At 51.9% G+C, this 15,752-nt stretch overlaps 1 protein-coding gene across 1 annotated transcript in view; it reads right to left on the bottom strand.

The window, feature by feature from the left end:
* Nucleotides 1–481: 481 nt before the first annotated feature.
* CDYL2 (chromodomain Y like 2) overlaps nt 482–15,752 on the bottom strand; it is a 179,859-nt gene continuing 164,588 nt past the window's right edge. The window contains exons 4-7 of the mRNA XM_082606028.1: nt 12,465–12,637; nt 6,079–6,289; nt 4,160–4,303; nt 482–1,241 (exon numbers count right to left, since the gene is read on the bottom strand). Of these exons, the coding sequence (XP_082462154.1) occupies nt 1,083–1,241; nt 4,160–4,303; nt 6,079–6,289; nt 12,465–12,637 (687 nt within the window). The 3' untranslated portion in view covers nt 482–1,082. The remainder of the gene's footprint in view (nt 1,242–4,159; nt 4,304–6,078; nt 6,290–12,464; nt 12,638–15,752) is intronic.

The following is a 15,752-nucleotide window of genomic DNA, read 5'->3' as shown; positions in this document are numbered from 1 at the left end:
AGCCCCCCTGCAGCCCACACGCCCTGGGACAGGAGGCCTCGTCCCTGGTTACTGCTCCATTACTGGACCATTCAGGCGGGAGGCCCCTTTATCTCCTTAAAGGGAGCAGAGTGAAGAGAAAACTCTTCCATGATTTCTCCCAAGAGCAAGTATTCAATTGTCATAGAACTGTTTTACACGCAGGAAATCTGGGGCAGGGCTATTCCTTTGATTCACAGAAATCCCGTTTTCATCTCTCTGAATTTTATTTCTACATGGTTCATTGCTAGAATGCACCAAACGGCATGAACCTTGTATGGGATTTGGTCCAGGGCAGTATGGAAATGATATCTGTGTGAACAACAGGTATCATAATATATAAACAAAAATAAATAAATTAAATAGGTCGGGTTAAAGAAAAAAAACATTTTCCTAGTAGTTATGTGTTTGCAAAACTAGCTTTACATATAATACACATAAATTATCAGAATTTCCACTTACATTGTTTTAAAAATATATATTTAACAAAATGCTCCTAAATGTACAATATCTGGGTTTGTAAATCACTCAACTGGGTTTTAAGACCAAGCCCTAAAAGTCACGCAGATTTGCATCAGAGAGGAGACCGAGGCTGGATCTACACAATCGTTCTGCTCATGGGTCTAGAAATTCCCTAAGATTGGTCGTCCCCTGTCACTGGATCTGTACTGAACCAGACAGAGCCATGGCAGCCAAGTTTCCAACTCAGAGGCACTGTGTAGACACAGCCTGAGTCAGAAGGATGGGGAAATTCCTGGACCAGGATGGTGCATTTCAGCAAGTGGGGAGAGGACAAGGGCACCTGGCAGAGGACTGGGAAGATACAGCCCTCGACAGCTCTCCAGCCAGTTGGGGTGGGGACACGGGGGAGGCCAAGTATGCTGCGTTTCCCATCGTCACACAAAACCAAACCAATGAGGAGCAACCAAAGGACACGAGGAAATGGACATGACCCTAGGTATAGAGAGACACCTTGACAGACTCCTTGGCCGGGAATACACTGTGCTCTGATTTCTGAAACACAGGGCAGAGCTGGAAGTCAGCTGCCCTTGAGCACTGGGCCCTCAGACTTCATAAATTTTGTCCTGCAGGTAGCTGAACAGGGAATCCAGGCCTTTGGAGGAACCCCAGAGCTGTTTGAGCATGAGGCATTCTTTCTCGTTCACATCTTCAAGCACCGACTTCAGGAAGCTCCGGACGAGGCATTTCGACTCCTCCAGCACCTGGAGGGAAACACACAAGCCTCATTAGCCTGGCGCCAGGGACTCTGTTCCAGAAGGGTGTACCTAGCCTCCTAATGTCCAAAGCCACAGGCGGTTGCCTCCTCCGGTCCGGGGTTTCCCAGGCCTCTGCCCTTGGCAACCGCCAGGAATGGATTGCAGGCATGCTGAGATGTCGAGCCCTCAGACCTTGGGATGGCTGAGTGGGACCCACATGAACCTCAACTGCCGGAGTGACGCTGACATATACTCCGAGTCACTTTCTATGGATGTCATGAAAAAGTTTGGGAAATACTGCTTTCACCTCCCCATGCGACCTAAAGAATGGCTGGGATCACAGAGTAAGATAATGAAATGAACTCATGGTTGTCAAAGTATCCACGGGACCCACCCTGACAGCAATGCCCCTCGTGCAGGCTTAGTAGTTAAGAGTAGTAGTAATACACGTAGTGATAAAAGTAGCAATCATTGTAATAGTGGGAGCAATGGCGGTAATCGTAGCAATGAGCAGTAACGGTGATACCAACAGTAACGCTATAGTCTTGCAGCGATGACGGTAACGTTAGTGGTAGGAGTCACGGTAACAGCACCGTAGCATTACGGCAACAGCGACCGTAATGCCAGTGGTCGTAGGAATGCTATAGTATTACAGTAGTGATACTGGCTGATGTTAGTAATACAGGGGCAGTCACGGTAGTAATAGTAACAGTAATCATGATCATGAGCGGTGGCAAGCATGGTGATAAGAATAAGGCCACGGCAAGCACTGTTAGCCGACCGGCTCTACGATAGGCACTTCTCCTGCATTCTTTTTTTTTTTTAAGAGATATCTTAGAATTTATTTATTTATTTATTTATTTATTTATTTATTTAGGGCTGTGTTGGGTCTTCATTTCTGTGCGAGGGCTTTCTCTAGTTGTGGCAAGTGGGGGCCAGTCTTCATCGCAGCGCGCGGGCCTCTCACTATCGCGGACTCTGTTGTTGAGGAGCACAGGCTCCAGACGCGCGGGCTCAGTAGTTGTGGCTCACGGGCTTAGTTGCTCCGCGGCATGTGGGATCCTCCCAGACCAGGGCTCGAACCCATGTCCCCTGCATTAGCAGGCAGATTCTCAACCACTGCGCCACCAGGGAAGCCCTCTCCTGCATTCTTTTATTTCCTCCTCAAGTTAACTGCACAGCTAGGTAGTCACCTCCGCATTACAGATCCAAGATGTGAGCTCAGGAAGTGAAGGTGCCCCGAGCCGCCTGAGGGACGTGCCCTGCCAACGCCTGGCTGATTCTGCAGGCTCCACGCTGCCTCAGTCTGGCAGAGGCATAGCCGAAAGCCGGGCGTCCGAGCATCCTTCCGCTGGCCTCCGCCATCCTCTGTGGACCTGGAGGCTTCGGTCCTCAGTCTCACAAAGCGCTTTCCAACAGAAAAAAGCAAGACAAGAGCTCCCTTGCTCAAGCAGGCTGGAAAGAGGCAGTGATCTTATCCCTCAGCTTGGGCTGGAGGCGAATGGGTGATGAGAAAGGGCTGGCAGACCAAGGGTGCCTCTCTCCTTCCAAGAATTGCTCCCAAGAACACCATCTCCTGGGGCCGTGGGGTAGATTCCCATCTCAGGTGAATCACCCCAAAGCTCCTGAATTCACACCTGTGAGTAGGAGAGGTTTCCTTGTAGTATTTCCTCAAAAGCCGGTTTCATCTGAGCACCTCCACTGCCCAGAGACCAAACTCCTCAGTGGAGCCTTGGGGCCTTTCTCCTCCCTGCCTTTTCAGTCTTATCATCCCTCAACTAGCCCCTGCACCTGCTCACACCACCAGGAGCTGCTGCCTAGACTCCACACAGGGTTTTGGACTTGTGTGGCCTCACTCACAACGTTTGCTCCGCTGAGAACTTCCACTCACCTCTCTGTGCAGCTGCCCCATGTCACCAATCATCCCCGTGTGCCCAGGCTCACGGGGTTTCCTGGGACTCGAGATTTTTGGTGTTAAAACCAGGAGAGTCTCAGGCAAAGTGGGACGAGTTGGTCACCAGAATCATCAGGAAGATTAAAAGAGAATTCACATAAAGGGATGAGCAAAGTGCTTGGCCCAACAAGGCTGCACCATCCCCACCCTGCCACTGTCACTGGGACCAACAGGCTTCTGGGGGGCAGAGCTGACAACCAGTATGTGCCCAGTAAAGGGGGATGAGGCATATCAGGAGGGGAGTGGCAGCCGGGTGCAGGCTTGGGGTAGACAGGGAGAAGGAAGCGGGTGGTCACGGGTCAGCCCCACAATCCAGCCCAGCATCCCTGTGACGCTGAAGCACAGAAAGCGTCCGGGCCTGCTGCTCCCAAAGCACCTTCCTCATTTCCCACTCGGCCCTTTCTCCACCTTCAACGGGATATTTCCATACAGCGCTCAGAGCGACTTGGATGAGATAAAATCGACGCAATTAAAACCCGGCGCCTCCGCGGAGGTGTTATTTGTTTTTCAAGGTGTCTTCAGAGTCGAACTGTTTACATGTGCCGAGCACTGGACAGGCAGGAGAAATGAGGTACCAGGACAGCGGAAACTGCTTTTTCTCGTCTCTCAACTGGCTTCACACCCTCTGTCCTTATTCGCCTTTGTTTCTCATTTCTTTGAAAACCATAGATGATTTGTGTTTTCGTGCACGTTTAGGACTTTCTTTAAAGGCAACCCTTCTACCCCAGGGTATAAATCTCTTCTGTGAGGTTTTCACACCGGAGCTGATGGGGAATATCTAACAGTGCTGACCACCTCCCTCTGGATTTAAGCTCTCGGCACCGAGATGCGGTGTCTGTTAAATCACGTACTCCTTTCACGTACTCCCTGCGTGACCTTTGGCAAGTCAGTCACTCCCTTCCAGCCTCGTTGCCCTCACCTGTAAAATGGGTCTACTGCAAGCACAGGACACAGAGACTCGGGAACTCACCACCGCGCTGCAGGAGGCCATCTCCTTGACCCGCAGCATGACCTCCTGGCTGAATGTGGTTGGCCAGAAGACCTGTGACACCAGGCCTCTGCTGCACGCCTCCTGGGCGGTGAGCTTCCGCCCGCAGAAGAGCATCTCGTTGGCCTGAGAAAGCAAAGGCAGGAGAAGGCTGAGAGCCGGCACGCCTCCAAGCCTGCTCACGAGCCTGCCTGCTGTGGGCGACTGTCCCGGCTCCCAGAGTCAGCATCCTTAACTGGGGGCCAAAGATGCTTTGGGGGCTGCTTGCACACACCTGTGTCTACGTGCATCTTTCTGCACAGAGGGTCCACAGCTTTCACTGAATTCCCCTAAGAAGCCATGTCCCTGCAGGGGCTCCACCTGCAATACCCACTGCCCCCCCGCCCCCGTCTGGTGGCAGGGCTGCAGGAGGAGACGTGTGTCAGGCTGGGAACAGTTCACAGCTGATACCCCGTCCTCGGTGACTGATTCGGGGATGAGCAGGTGAGCCACCCGAGATGTTAAAGCTGTCTGTGAGGTCTCCAAGCTGGAGAGGGTGGGGAAGACTTTTCCTCCCTCTCTGGTGGCTTAAGTCACTGAGCCCAGGGCCACCTGCTGCTGTGGAGAGGGACAGGCTGCCAAGACAGCAGGGATGGAGAACAAGAGCCCTGCCGGCGCTGGGATTCCTGGGTGTGACACCCCCAAAAGGAGGCTCTACTGCTGGACCTGCCAGTTACGGCGACCGTTAAAATCCTTTCTTCCCCCCTTTAAGCCAGTTCAAGTGTTTCCATCACCGGCAGCCAGAAACGTCCCGAGTAAGACCATAATGCCAACGCAGAGAGGCACATCCCTCCCAGTGACCCGGGGCTGTGCACAGGCAGTACCCAGGTACAAAGGGCAGAAACACCTCCTGCGTCCTGCCGTGTCCTCTGCGCCCCGCCCCCCAGAGGCCTTCCCCCGACTTTGAAGCGTGCAGCTGTTGTACACAGTCTGGGAAGAGCAACGTGGGAAAGGTCCCGGGCACAGACAGAGCCCAGCGCAGTCACCCACTGACACCAACAGATGACTCTCCCGCTGGTAATCAGGGCAAGACGGTCATGGGCCCCACCTCCTTCACACAGCAGACAACCCAATCCCTTCCCTGCCTGCCGTCCACCTGCCTCCCCGGCCCTGCAGGCTTAGCCGCTCTCAGATGGATGTTGAAATGTCAAGCTCTCCCAGCCTGTGGATCTGTGCATGTGCTTCCCCTTTGTTCTGGTTCTCACTGGAGGGTCATGATGACCCAAGGGACAATCTTTCACGCCCAAGAAGAAAAATTTGTCAGGTCAGTAATAAGCCTGTGGATGCATCTGGTTGGACGTCTGAAGACAAATACACGTCATTGAACGTATTCAGAAACACCATCTCAGGAAGGAGAAATGCGAGGAAGGAACCCTGTAGAAGGAGCCAACCAGGACGCAGTCGGGAAGAACACGTCTCAATCAGCAACACTCTTGGAGTTTCAGAAATGATTGAAATAAAAGAAAGCGATCAGGCTGTATGAGGTTAACATTTCTGTGACCACGAAGGAACCGGGCAGAGCACAGGGGCCGAGATCAAAAGGGAAAGTGCCTGCTTCCAGGGCTCGCTGGCTGCCCCATCGTCCTACCGCTGCTGAGATGGTAAGCCACGGAAAGCAGCCCCAGCTCCGGAGTCCAAATGGCCTTGCAATCCACCTGTTGGGCCTGCTGCATAGACACCGGCTGGCAGCAACTCTGGGAAGGCAGAGGAAGCTGACCCCAGATTCCGCAGGCCAGGAGCACCCCCGGGACTCTACCCATGTGAAGGGCTGTATCCTAAACCCAGGACAGAGGAGGGGTGCTGTGGGACCCCAAACCCATGGGTCACAGGGAAGGACCCGCCGCAGAGAGGAAGAGGCTTACCAGTGCAACACCCAGGATCTGGGGGAATGTATAGGAGGAACAGCCGGCGGGCGTGAGGCGGATGGTGGCGTAGGGGGTCTGAAACCAGGCTTTCTCGCTGGCCCACACGATGTCGCAGAGGGGCAGGATGGAGGCTCCTAGGCCCAGCGCGGGCCCATTGATCGCCACCACGATGGGCTTCTTAAACTGGATAAAGGCCTTCACAAAGTCCCTGGGGAAGAGAGAAGACCCTCTTTAGCAGGTTAGCAGGCCTGCCGAGACCCACGGACACCCTTGATTCTGTCGAGGCAGAAATAAGCTTCCCCAGGTGCTGGGAAGCACCCACAGATCATGAGGGAAGTGGGTGCTCAGCAGGGGTCTCATTCTCCCAGACACCAAGCCCCAGAGCTGCGGGCACAGGCGTGGCACACTTAGTGGGTGGTGCCAGATTTTCAGAGGGAAACTCATGGGGTGATCACGGTTTGCCCAGAGGGCCCCAGGTCATGCCCGTTGTCCCAGCACTGCACCAGGCTACCCTGTCCTTCCACCCCCAAGATACTGACAAAGTGTAAATATCCTTAAGGAAGATCACTTGAATGTTAAGGTTCTGAACAGAACCAAAAGGAGGGTGTTACAAGGAGGGGTACGTGAACTCAAGGAGACAAGGAACATTCTAAGGGCACTGGCGAGGGTGGATATTGGTGGCTTTGACAGGATGAACCTCTTGTTATTCGAGGTGCTCCAAGTTTGGTCCAATGGTCACCCTGGGTGATGCTGTAGAGGGAAGTCAAGCTTCAGATGGTAGGCACAGGTGGGGATGGATGACATTTAAGAGTTCTTTCAGTCCTAGGATTGTCTGATTCTGAGTTACCTAAAGACACGCCAGACTCACCCAGGGTGGTTCCAGAATGCTGACAAGGGTCTCTATATTTGGGTGGCTTTGACCAAAATTGGGGAAGGACGCTGGGCTCCCCTGGAGGTGTGAGGCATCTGGCACCATGACTACGAATTAGGCGATATGCTATCTCCCTGCCCTTCTGCGTTGATCAAGGTTACAGCGTGCATCTTTAATATTAAACAGAGACACCTACAATAAACCTCTACTTCCTTGCCTTAGAACATTTTTCACCTTTCCCTTAGTTGCTGTATTAAGGTCTATGAAATTTTAATATTCATGTGGACATGGAGGAAAGATCCAGGATGTCTAGCAAAGCCTGCATCCCTCATTATTCTCAGGTGGAAGATCGGAAGCTAACAAGAACTCATAAGAATAAAATCCAAACTCCTGACCATGACCTTGGTCTGCCTCTGCTTACCTCTCCAGACTTACCTCCTGTCTCTCTCACCCCTGCTCACTGTGCAGGAGCTGCATGGGCCTTCTGAGAGTTCTTGGAAAGCACCACTATCACAATTTGCAATTATCCTAATTATTTGCTTGCTTACTTGAGTTCTCCTCCCCCTTTAGTTCCTTAAGGGAACTCACAGGTCTGCCTTGGGCACTGCTTGGTCTCCATGCATACTGGAATTAACACTCAGTAAACAATCTCCCAGAATGAGAGCAAAGACTGCAGATGTGTGGCAGGGATGCACGAGCTATTCACCAGACCTGGTTTCCCTTCCCTCTTCTTCCTGAGGCTGCAGCTGGAACACGGTCCCCAGCCTCCCTTGCAGTTGGCTGTGGCCCAGTAACCAAGTGCTGGCCGATGGGATGTAAGTGGAAACCAAATACACACTTCGGGGCCTGATGCAGGGAAACCTCCCACCACACAGCCCCCCAAGCCCTCTCATCTTTTTTTTTTTTTTTTTTAGTTTCTGCTTTATAACAAAGTGAATCAGTCATACATATACATCTGTTCCCATATACCTTCCCTCTTGCGTCTCCCTCCCTCCCACCCTCCCTATCCCACCCCTCCAGGTGGTCACAAAACACCGAGCTGATCAAGCCCTCTCATCTTGACAAGCTTGGCAATCTTGGCAAGCTTGGAAGACCTTTGTTGAGCCGCAAGATGGAAGGAGTTTGAGTTCCTGAGTCACCACTTGGAGGATAGTCATGGGCTGATCAGTAACTTCTGTTCTAGGTTCACATATATGTGAAGTAAATTTCTATCACAGCTGAGCTGTTATATATATTTGGGGTTCATTTGTTACAGCAGCTAATACTTAACTAATACAAATGTCGAGCTGATTTATCCCTTCTCAGTTGATACTATTCCCCCCGAATTCTTATCAAAAGATGTGGGTATCATGGTGATATGCTGGGATCAGATTGAACTGTGAGAAGACTGCTTAATACTCCACCGGGGTAGCAGGTATCTTAGAACCTACATGTTGTCATAAAAGTACACGCCCAGGCCTGAGACGTCAGATTTCCTGACTTCCGTGTGGTTCTGTGAGTAGATTCTCTGTGAGGTATCTCAGTCACTGCTGCCCCACTGTGGCTGATCCCAGAAGGATACTGCTACACAGAGGGAGACCTGGCACCATGGCCTTCTGAGTCCTGGTTTTCCAGTGGCCCATTTCCTGGCTTGACTTTCTAACTTCGTGGCCTCAGTCACTGGTTTTAACAAGTGCTTTTTACCAAATGCAATTTGGAGTCTGCAGGAGATGCAGGGCTTCCTTGTAGGGTCCTTGGAACCACAGGGTTGGGGTGATTTTTAACAGATGTTCCACTCCTAAATCCCCTCATACGATTCCAGGATCTTGGATCTCAGAGTTGGGAAGGACTTTAAGAGGCATGGAGCCAAATCTTCCACTTGGTGCAGAATCCCCTCCACAGCCTCCCGAGGACACATCATGGCCTCTGTTGAACATTCTCAATGAAGAGGGTCCATCCCTATCAAGGCGCCTCCCTGCCGAGGCCCTTATGTGGGCCCCTCTGATACTCCTATTCACTCTGCTTCACCATCCACACGACAGTTCTTCCAGAATTCACCTGGGCCCTCATGACTTTCCAGAAGCTTCCCCTTCCAGACCCAGAGACTTTCACGCTATTATTTCCAACCTGAACTCTGTGCAGGGGCACCAAGGACCCCCGAGGAGGGCTAAGGGGCCCAGGTGTGCTCAGCTCCGACCCTCCACCCCCAAGCTCCCCTGTTTCAGTCCAGCAGCCTCGTGAATTCACTTCCTTGATATAAAAATGTGATGCGCAGACCGCTCTCCCCATCCTTTTCCTCTCACCTCAAGCAGTAGATCTCTATTGCGAGGGCCTGCCAGATGTGGGAGCCAGACAACACACAGGATATTGCATTACAGACGCTGCCGCTCAGATAGCTGATGCTGGTCTGGGTGGCGGGGCTGCGCTGGGGAGGTGGCTGGCTGTCTTCCCCCCACGTCAGAGTCCCTCGCTGCTCCCTCCCGGGCTGATGTGGCAGAAGGAACAGGAACTTTGGGGTCTGAAAGACTTGGGGTCAAGTCTCAACACCGCCCCTCACTAGTGGGGAGACCTCAGACAAGTTACCCAGTCTCTGGAGCCTCATTTTACTTCTTGGAAAATGGGAAAGCCAGTGGGGTGTCCACAAGAATGAAATGTGATGGTCCACCAGGGGCACGAGCACAGTGCCTGGCACACAGGCCACTGCTATCATGGTCGGCGCATCGGCCAGGGAGGGTGGACACAGCTTTCATTCCATTCTCAGTGGTCTGTAATCTGCTCACCTGGCCTGAAGGAGACTCAGCAAAATTCTGCACATGGGGATGTCTGGAGTTCACCTGGAGCACTTGGCAACTGTGACCCCGTTATCCAGTCCCTTTAACCGGAGCCGTACAGTGCAGCCCTCCCACTGCCAAAGTTCAGAGCCAAGTCAGCCGGGACGGGACCTGTGAGCACCAGGTACACATGGTGACAACCATCCTGGGCCGCCCCCAGAAGCCCACTCCATAGTCAGACCCAGGCTTGGCTAGAACTTGCGGCTGGAAGTAACAGGAGTAACAATGAAAATACTTCTTTACACTTATTCTAAGTACTCATTCTGGGCCAGGCACGGGTCAAGTATTGCACACAAGTTATCTGATTCCTCTTTGTCCCAGCAGCCCGCCAGCAGGCCACCACATCCCCTGTGAGGAGTTCGGGTGAGGGCAGCCTCTCATCCAGGATTGGGCGGACAGCTTTGCTTGGATCCTGGATAGAGGCGCCTTCGGAATGAGTCATCTGAGCTCTTCCCACATCTGCCAGTCCATTCAGCGAACATCTGCAGAGGGAACACAGCTTCCCGGGCCATGCGTGCTCATGTCTTCTTTACGAAACTTTGAGGATGGGAAGGGAGCACCGCTGGGGGTACTGTGGCTGCGTGCCGAGAGCGTGCGTGTGCCGGGAGAATTGCAAGGGATGCCCGCAGGTGATAAGGTCCTGTGGCCAAAATATGTCCCAGCCATGCCAGATTGTGAACGAAGTTCTTTCTCAAGAGACTGCTCAGACAGTAAATACGTTAACGTGCCTGGAAAATCCGCAGGAGTGGGGACAGAACTCATTTATTGACAGAGCCCCTTGCTCATGATGCTGCTCTGGAAAGCTGCAGAACAGTCTCTGGGGAAGGTTTCTCTGCACTGTGTTCCTGAAACTTCTGGCGCGCTCAGTCAAGGTGCAGAAGCCTCTTGGTTAGTACGGGGTGGGGGTGCTCAACCCTGTCTTCATATTAGAAGCACCAAGGGAACTTTAAAACCCCCACCTCACACACATTAACTCATAAGCTCCTGGAGGGACCGCCGAGCAGCTGGGTTTTGGAAAAGTTCACTGGCCTGAGGACTGGTGGCCCAGGGGACACCCCCACTCCATCTCCCTGGGTCCCTGCCAGCCCACTAACTAGGAAACTCCACTTCCTCTGCCACCTTTCCCTTTGCTCTGCCTAAGAGAAACTCTCCTTCCTGATGAGATGGCAACTGTCTGAGCTCCACTGCCTGCGTTTCTCCAGAGACGAGGTCATGCGTTCAGCATCTCCTCCAGTTTGGGACTCCAGCTAATGCCACCAGTGAAATCCGTAAACCAGGTGAAGGGTACAGCCACGACTTTCCTCTGGCCACAGAGGTAGGCGCCCCATCTCTGATAGTCCCATAAATGAGAAGGGACGCTTATGGGGGACCCTGCTGGTCCCCTCACTATGTGACAAGGTGCCTGTGAAAAGACACAGCCGAGTGGAGCAAAGAACAAATGGCCGTGTACACGGCTGGACTATCTGCACATGGGCAGCCCGAGAGCAGCCTGAGACCACGACGCCTTTTCTAATAACTGCCTTCAGGTAGTCCACGTCTCTTCCAGCAAGAATTCTGCCACAGGAAGTGCACAGGGGTTTTAGAGCAGAGATTCTAGGGGATGCTTCCCCCTAACGAGGGACTCGGAACCCCACATGTGCAGGCGTCCCTGTGTCACCTCTTGGAGGCTCTGCATCCCCTGGAAGCCTCCCTTGCCGGTGGGAATCAGCTTCCGGGAGACGCTGCCAGAGCCCAGTGAGACTGGAGGCCACAGAAAATCCCTAACACACGGCCCGAGGCTCCACAACTCCACGCAGCGTAAGTGCTGCTTTTCAAGGGACCAGGAGGCATCACTGAACCGTGGCTTGTCTGAGGACCACATAAGATGCAGCAGTGGGCGTATGGGCCCTTCCCAGGATGGAAAACCCGTGACAGCCTTGCTGGAAATCACGATCACTTGCTTTTGACAAATGCATAAAGAATGGGGAAATAACTACCCTTCAGTGTCCCAGAGGAGACCCTGATCTTTGGGGTTGGATGTCACCCCGAGGATCCCACTTTTTGCCCAAAGGCAGTAAGACAGTGGGGGAAACATTCCCCACCCCATTGGATCTGCATATACACAGTCCCCCACATCCGTCCTTCTCCCCAGGGCTGAGCCATGTCAGCTCCAGGAGGCAGGGACCCCCAGAAAAGCAAAGATTTCACCATCAGGCAGAGGGTGGGAGTAGTGTGTATAATACTTGGGCATTACCAGACACTGGGCTTAATACAAAGAAACAAAATCTCTTTTTGATCAAAAGAATAAAGTAGGATATAACCTAGAGTGTAAAAGCACCCCTAATTTTGGCAGGAAAACACTGAATGCCCAATTAAAATCTGAATTTCAGATAAACATCAAATAATTTTTTTAGTATATGTATATCCCACATACTGCATGGGTTGGGATATACCTAGGCTTTAGAAAATGTTTCATTGTTTGAAATTCAAATTTAACTGAGCAGTCTGTATTTTTTTTTATTATTAATTTTTTTTGGCTGCACCACGCAGCATGTGGGATCTTAGTTCCCCAACTATGGATGGAACCCGGGCCCCCAGCCACGGAAGCGTGGAGTCTTAACCACTGGACCGCCAGGGAAGTCCCTGAGCAGCCTGTATTTTTCAGTGGTAAACGTGGCAGCCCTAGGCAGGTCCCCAAGTGTTCGAACATGAGCAGGGCTCACCTGATGGCCTCTGCAATCCGGGTGCTCTCCTTCCTCCGGTCACTGGACAACCGGCCAATTAGGTAGGAGTAATCCAGGCCACTGCAGAACACGCTGCCCACGGCGCTAAGCAGCAGCAGTTTGCTGTCGTCCGTGGCCGCGTTGCAGAGCGCGCGCCGCACCTCCTTCATGATCTGTGGGCAGAGACGGATTTGCGGGGGTGAGTGTCCATTTGTAAGCCAGGGTCCTTCAGACCTATGCCGACCCCTGGGCGCAGAGGCCAGTCAGTCTACTCGGCCTGCGCAGGGAGCCTCCCCTGAACACACGCCACGTCCAGACCAAGCAATGAAACGCCAAACCAGGCACCCTGCACCATCCCGGAAGCAGCACAGAGCACTACGGAGGTGCCAGTGGGGTCACTGGCTGCAGACTCGGAAGCCTGGCGTGCAGCCATCTAATCCCTGGTAAATCTCTGCAGATCTTCCTCCAGCATTCGCTTGTTTAGCCCTTTCCGAGGGGTGGGGAAATATTCCTGTGCACAGCCCAGGTGAGGTATGTTAGCCATCACTAGAAGGCCCGGTTTAATTACACTCTTCTTAACCCTCAACTCCACTAAGATGCTCACGTGGGTCATAGGTGGCACGTAGGAAGTGGGCTTTGGCAACAGACCCAGAACGTTTTCCAGGTGCTGAGGAAAATAACCATGAAACACGTATTCCGTATCCAGCTAAACCATCATTCAAAGGCAAGGGTAAAGAGTAGGCATCTTCAGTTAAAAGAATGTCTGGGGCTTCCCTGGTGGCACAGTGGCTGAGCGTCCGCCTGCCGATGCAGGGGATGTGGGTTTGTGCCCCGGTCCGGGAAGATCCCACATGCCACGGAGCGGCTGGGCCCGTGAGCCATGGCCGCTGAGCCTGCACGTCCGAGCCTGTGCTCCGCAACGGGAGAGGCCACAACAGTGAGAGGCCCATGTACTGCAAAAAAAAAAAAAAAAAAAAAGAATGTCTGCCACCCTTAGGCCCTCACTGAAAGAAATAAAAAAGGATGCACTTCAAGAAGAAGAAAACCATGTTCAGAAAGAAAAACTGACATGTAAGGAACAGCAACCAGCACAGAAAGTGGAGAATGTGTTAGTAAATCAATATAAGAATTGACTGTAAAAATCATCATACTGATAGTGGCTAATTGGAGGCTGGGGTTTTGCACAAGGTAGAACTATAGTCTTAGGCAATAATATTGGGTTAGATGACGAGAGTTAGGGCATGCCGAGGTTATGTGTCTGGGAGTGGTGCAGAGGGTCGTGATCACGTTTAGGCTCCGCTACGTGTACACAGCTTAAGGGAAACTTCTTAAAAGTACGTGAATTACAACGAATGGCTGCAGGGGAGGGGCAAAATAAAGAAAGCTCAATCACTCAATCCAACAGAAGTTAGGGAAGCAGGAAAAATAAGTGCAAAAAGTGCACGGTAAGAAAAAGCAAGGCATTTACTTGCCTGAGTGGAGCTGACAGTCCAACAGGAGAGACAGTAAAGGAACGGGCTTTTAAAGGATTGTTATTAATTATTCAAAAGGCAGAATCACAGGGTATAGTGGGGAAATTTTATGAGAGCACTGTTTTTTAAATTGTACTTTAAATGACCCCCCCCCCGCCGCCCCGCTTAATTAAGCACTTAAGGGGGGTCAGGGATTGCATCTGTTAACTTCCACGCAACATTTTACTCCAAATAAAATTCCTGTAAGGTAGGGAATGGTATCCCAATCTTGCGGATGAAGCAAGGAAGACTCAGAGAAGCGAAGTAAGTGGTTCAAGGTCACCAGTAAGAGGCAGAACCAGGATGCAAATCTCACCCCTACGTCCCTTCTCTGTCCACGACTGCACACTGTAGGATGACTTAAATAAATGGATGAATCTTTGTGGGAAAAAAACCAGGCCTAGACGTCAATCTGAATCAAGACTCTCAGGGTCTGAGCTCTGTGAGAAGGACAGAAGTACTTCCCACTCTTAACAGGGGATAAGCCACAGATACTCACTTTGAACATCAGAAAAGCTAACAGGCCACTATCATGTGGGTCCTTTAATCCATCTGCCTCCAGAAATAGACACACTCTCACCTAGATATGAACTCTATTTCTCCGAGAGGCGAAGAAAACCCTGCTCTGAAGACATGAGCTGCACTTCTGCATGTGACTCCCCACGCGAGGGCACACGTACTTGTCAATTAGTAAAAACAAAATCAAACACAGCGGCTGCCTCCTTTACGAATTAAATGGAAAGTGGCTTTGTGTCTTGTTCATACAACAAAAGTACATGCTACATTTTAAATTTTAAAAATGTATATATCTAGTTAGTATACCCTTCCTTTGCCTTTCTCGTGTTGATAATCCAATTTGGACTGATGGCTAAGGTGTCACCTTCTTGAAGGACCACGCCCCGTCCCACCACCAATTTTATAATGTAACTGGTGTGTTTAGAGTAAAAGGTTCTAAAATTATTAAACACTCCTTTGTCTTTTTTTTTTTTTTTTTTTTTGCGGTACGCAGGCCTCTCACTGTTGTGGCCTCTCCCATTGCGGAGCACAGGCTCCGGACGCACAGGCTCAGCGGCCATGGCTCATGGGCCCAGCTGCTCCACGGCATGTGGGATCTTCCCGGACCAGGGCACGAACCAGTGTCCCCTGCATCAGCAGGCGGACGCTCAACCACTGCGCCACCAGGGAAGCCCTCTTTTGCCTTCTTAAACAGAACACATGGCACACGTGTAACTACCTCTCCATGGCAAGTGCTATAGCCTGTAAAGGAGCAGTCCCCTCAGAGGCTCCCAGGGCATGCTTCTGTTACAAAAGGTGCCAGACCGTGGAGCATTTGGAAGTCCCAGGTCCGTTCTGGAGATTCACTGCCCCTGCTCTGCGCTTGCCAGCCACTACCTGCTCCTGCGTGAGTGTCTGCTAGAGAAAGCATGCTCCTCCCTGCTACTTCTACCTTTCGATCTGCCACGGGTTGGAAGCAGATGACCAAATCCATTAAAAGTGGGTATAGGGCTTCCCTGGTGGTGCAGTAGTTGAGAGTCCGCCTGCCGATGCAGGGGACGCAGGTTCGTGCCCTGGTCCAGGAAGATCCCACATGCCGTGGAGCGGCTGGGCCCGTGCACCACAACAACTGAGCCTGCGCATCCGGAGCCTGTGCTCCGCAACAGGAGAGGCCACAACAGTGAGAGGCCCACGTACCGCAAGAAAAAAAAAAAGTTGGTATAAAAAGGGAGCAGACCAGGGTCCCGCTCTCTCCTTCATCTTTACTTGCTGAACTCAGTCA

This window comes from Mesoplodon mirus, assembly GCF_964341445.2.
Source record: "Mesoplodon mirus genome assembly, chromosome: 19".
In the NCBI taxonomy this organism is placed as follows: Eukaryota; Metazoa; Chordata; class Mammalia; order Artiodactyla; family Ziphiidae; genus Mesoplodon; species Mesoplodon mirus.
The sequence above is the reverse complement of the archived record's forward strand: the minus strand, read 5'-3'. Positions and strand labels throughout refer to the sequence as shown.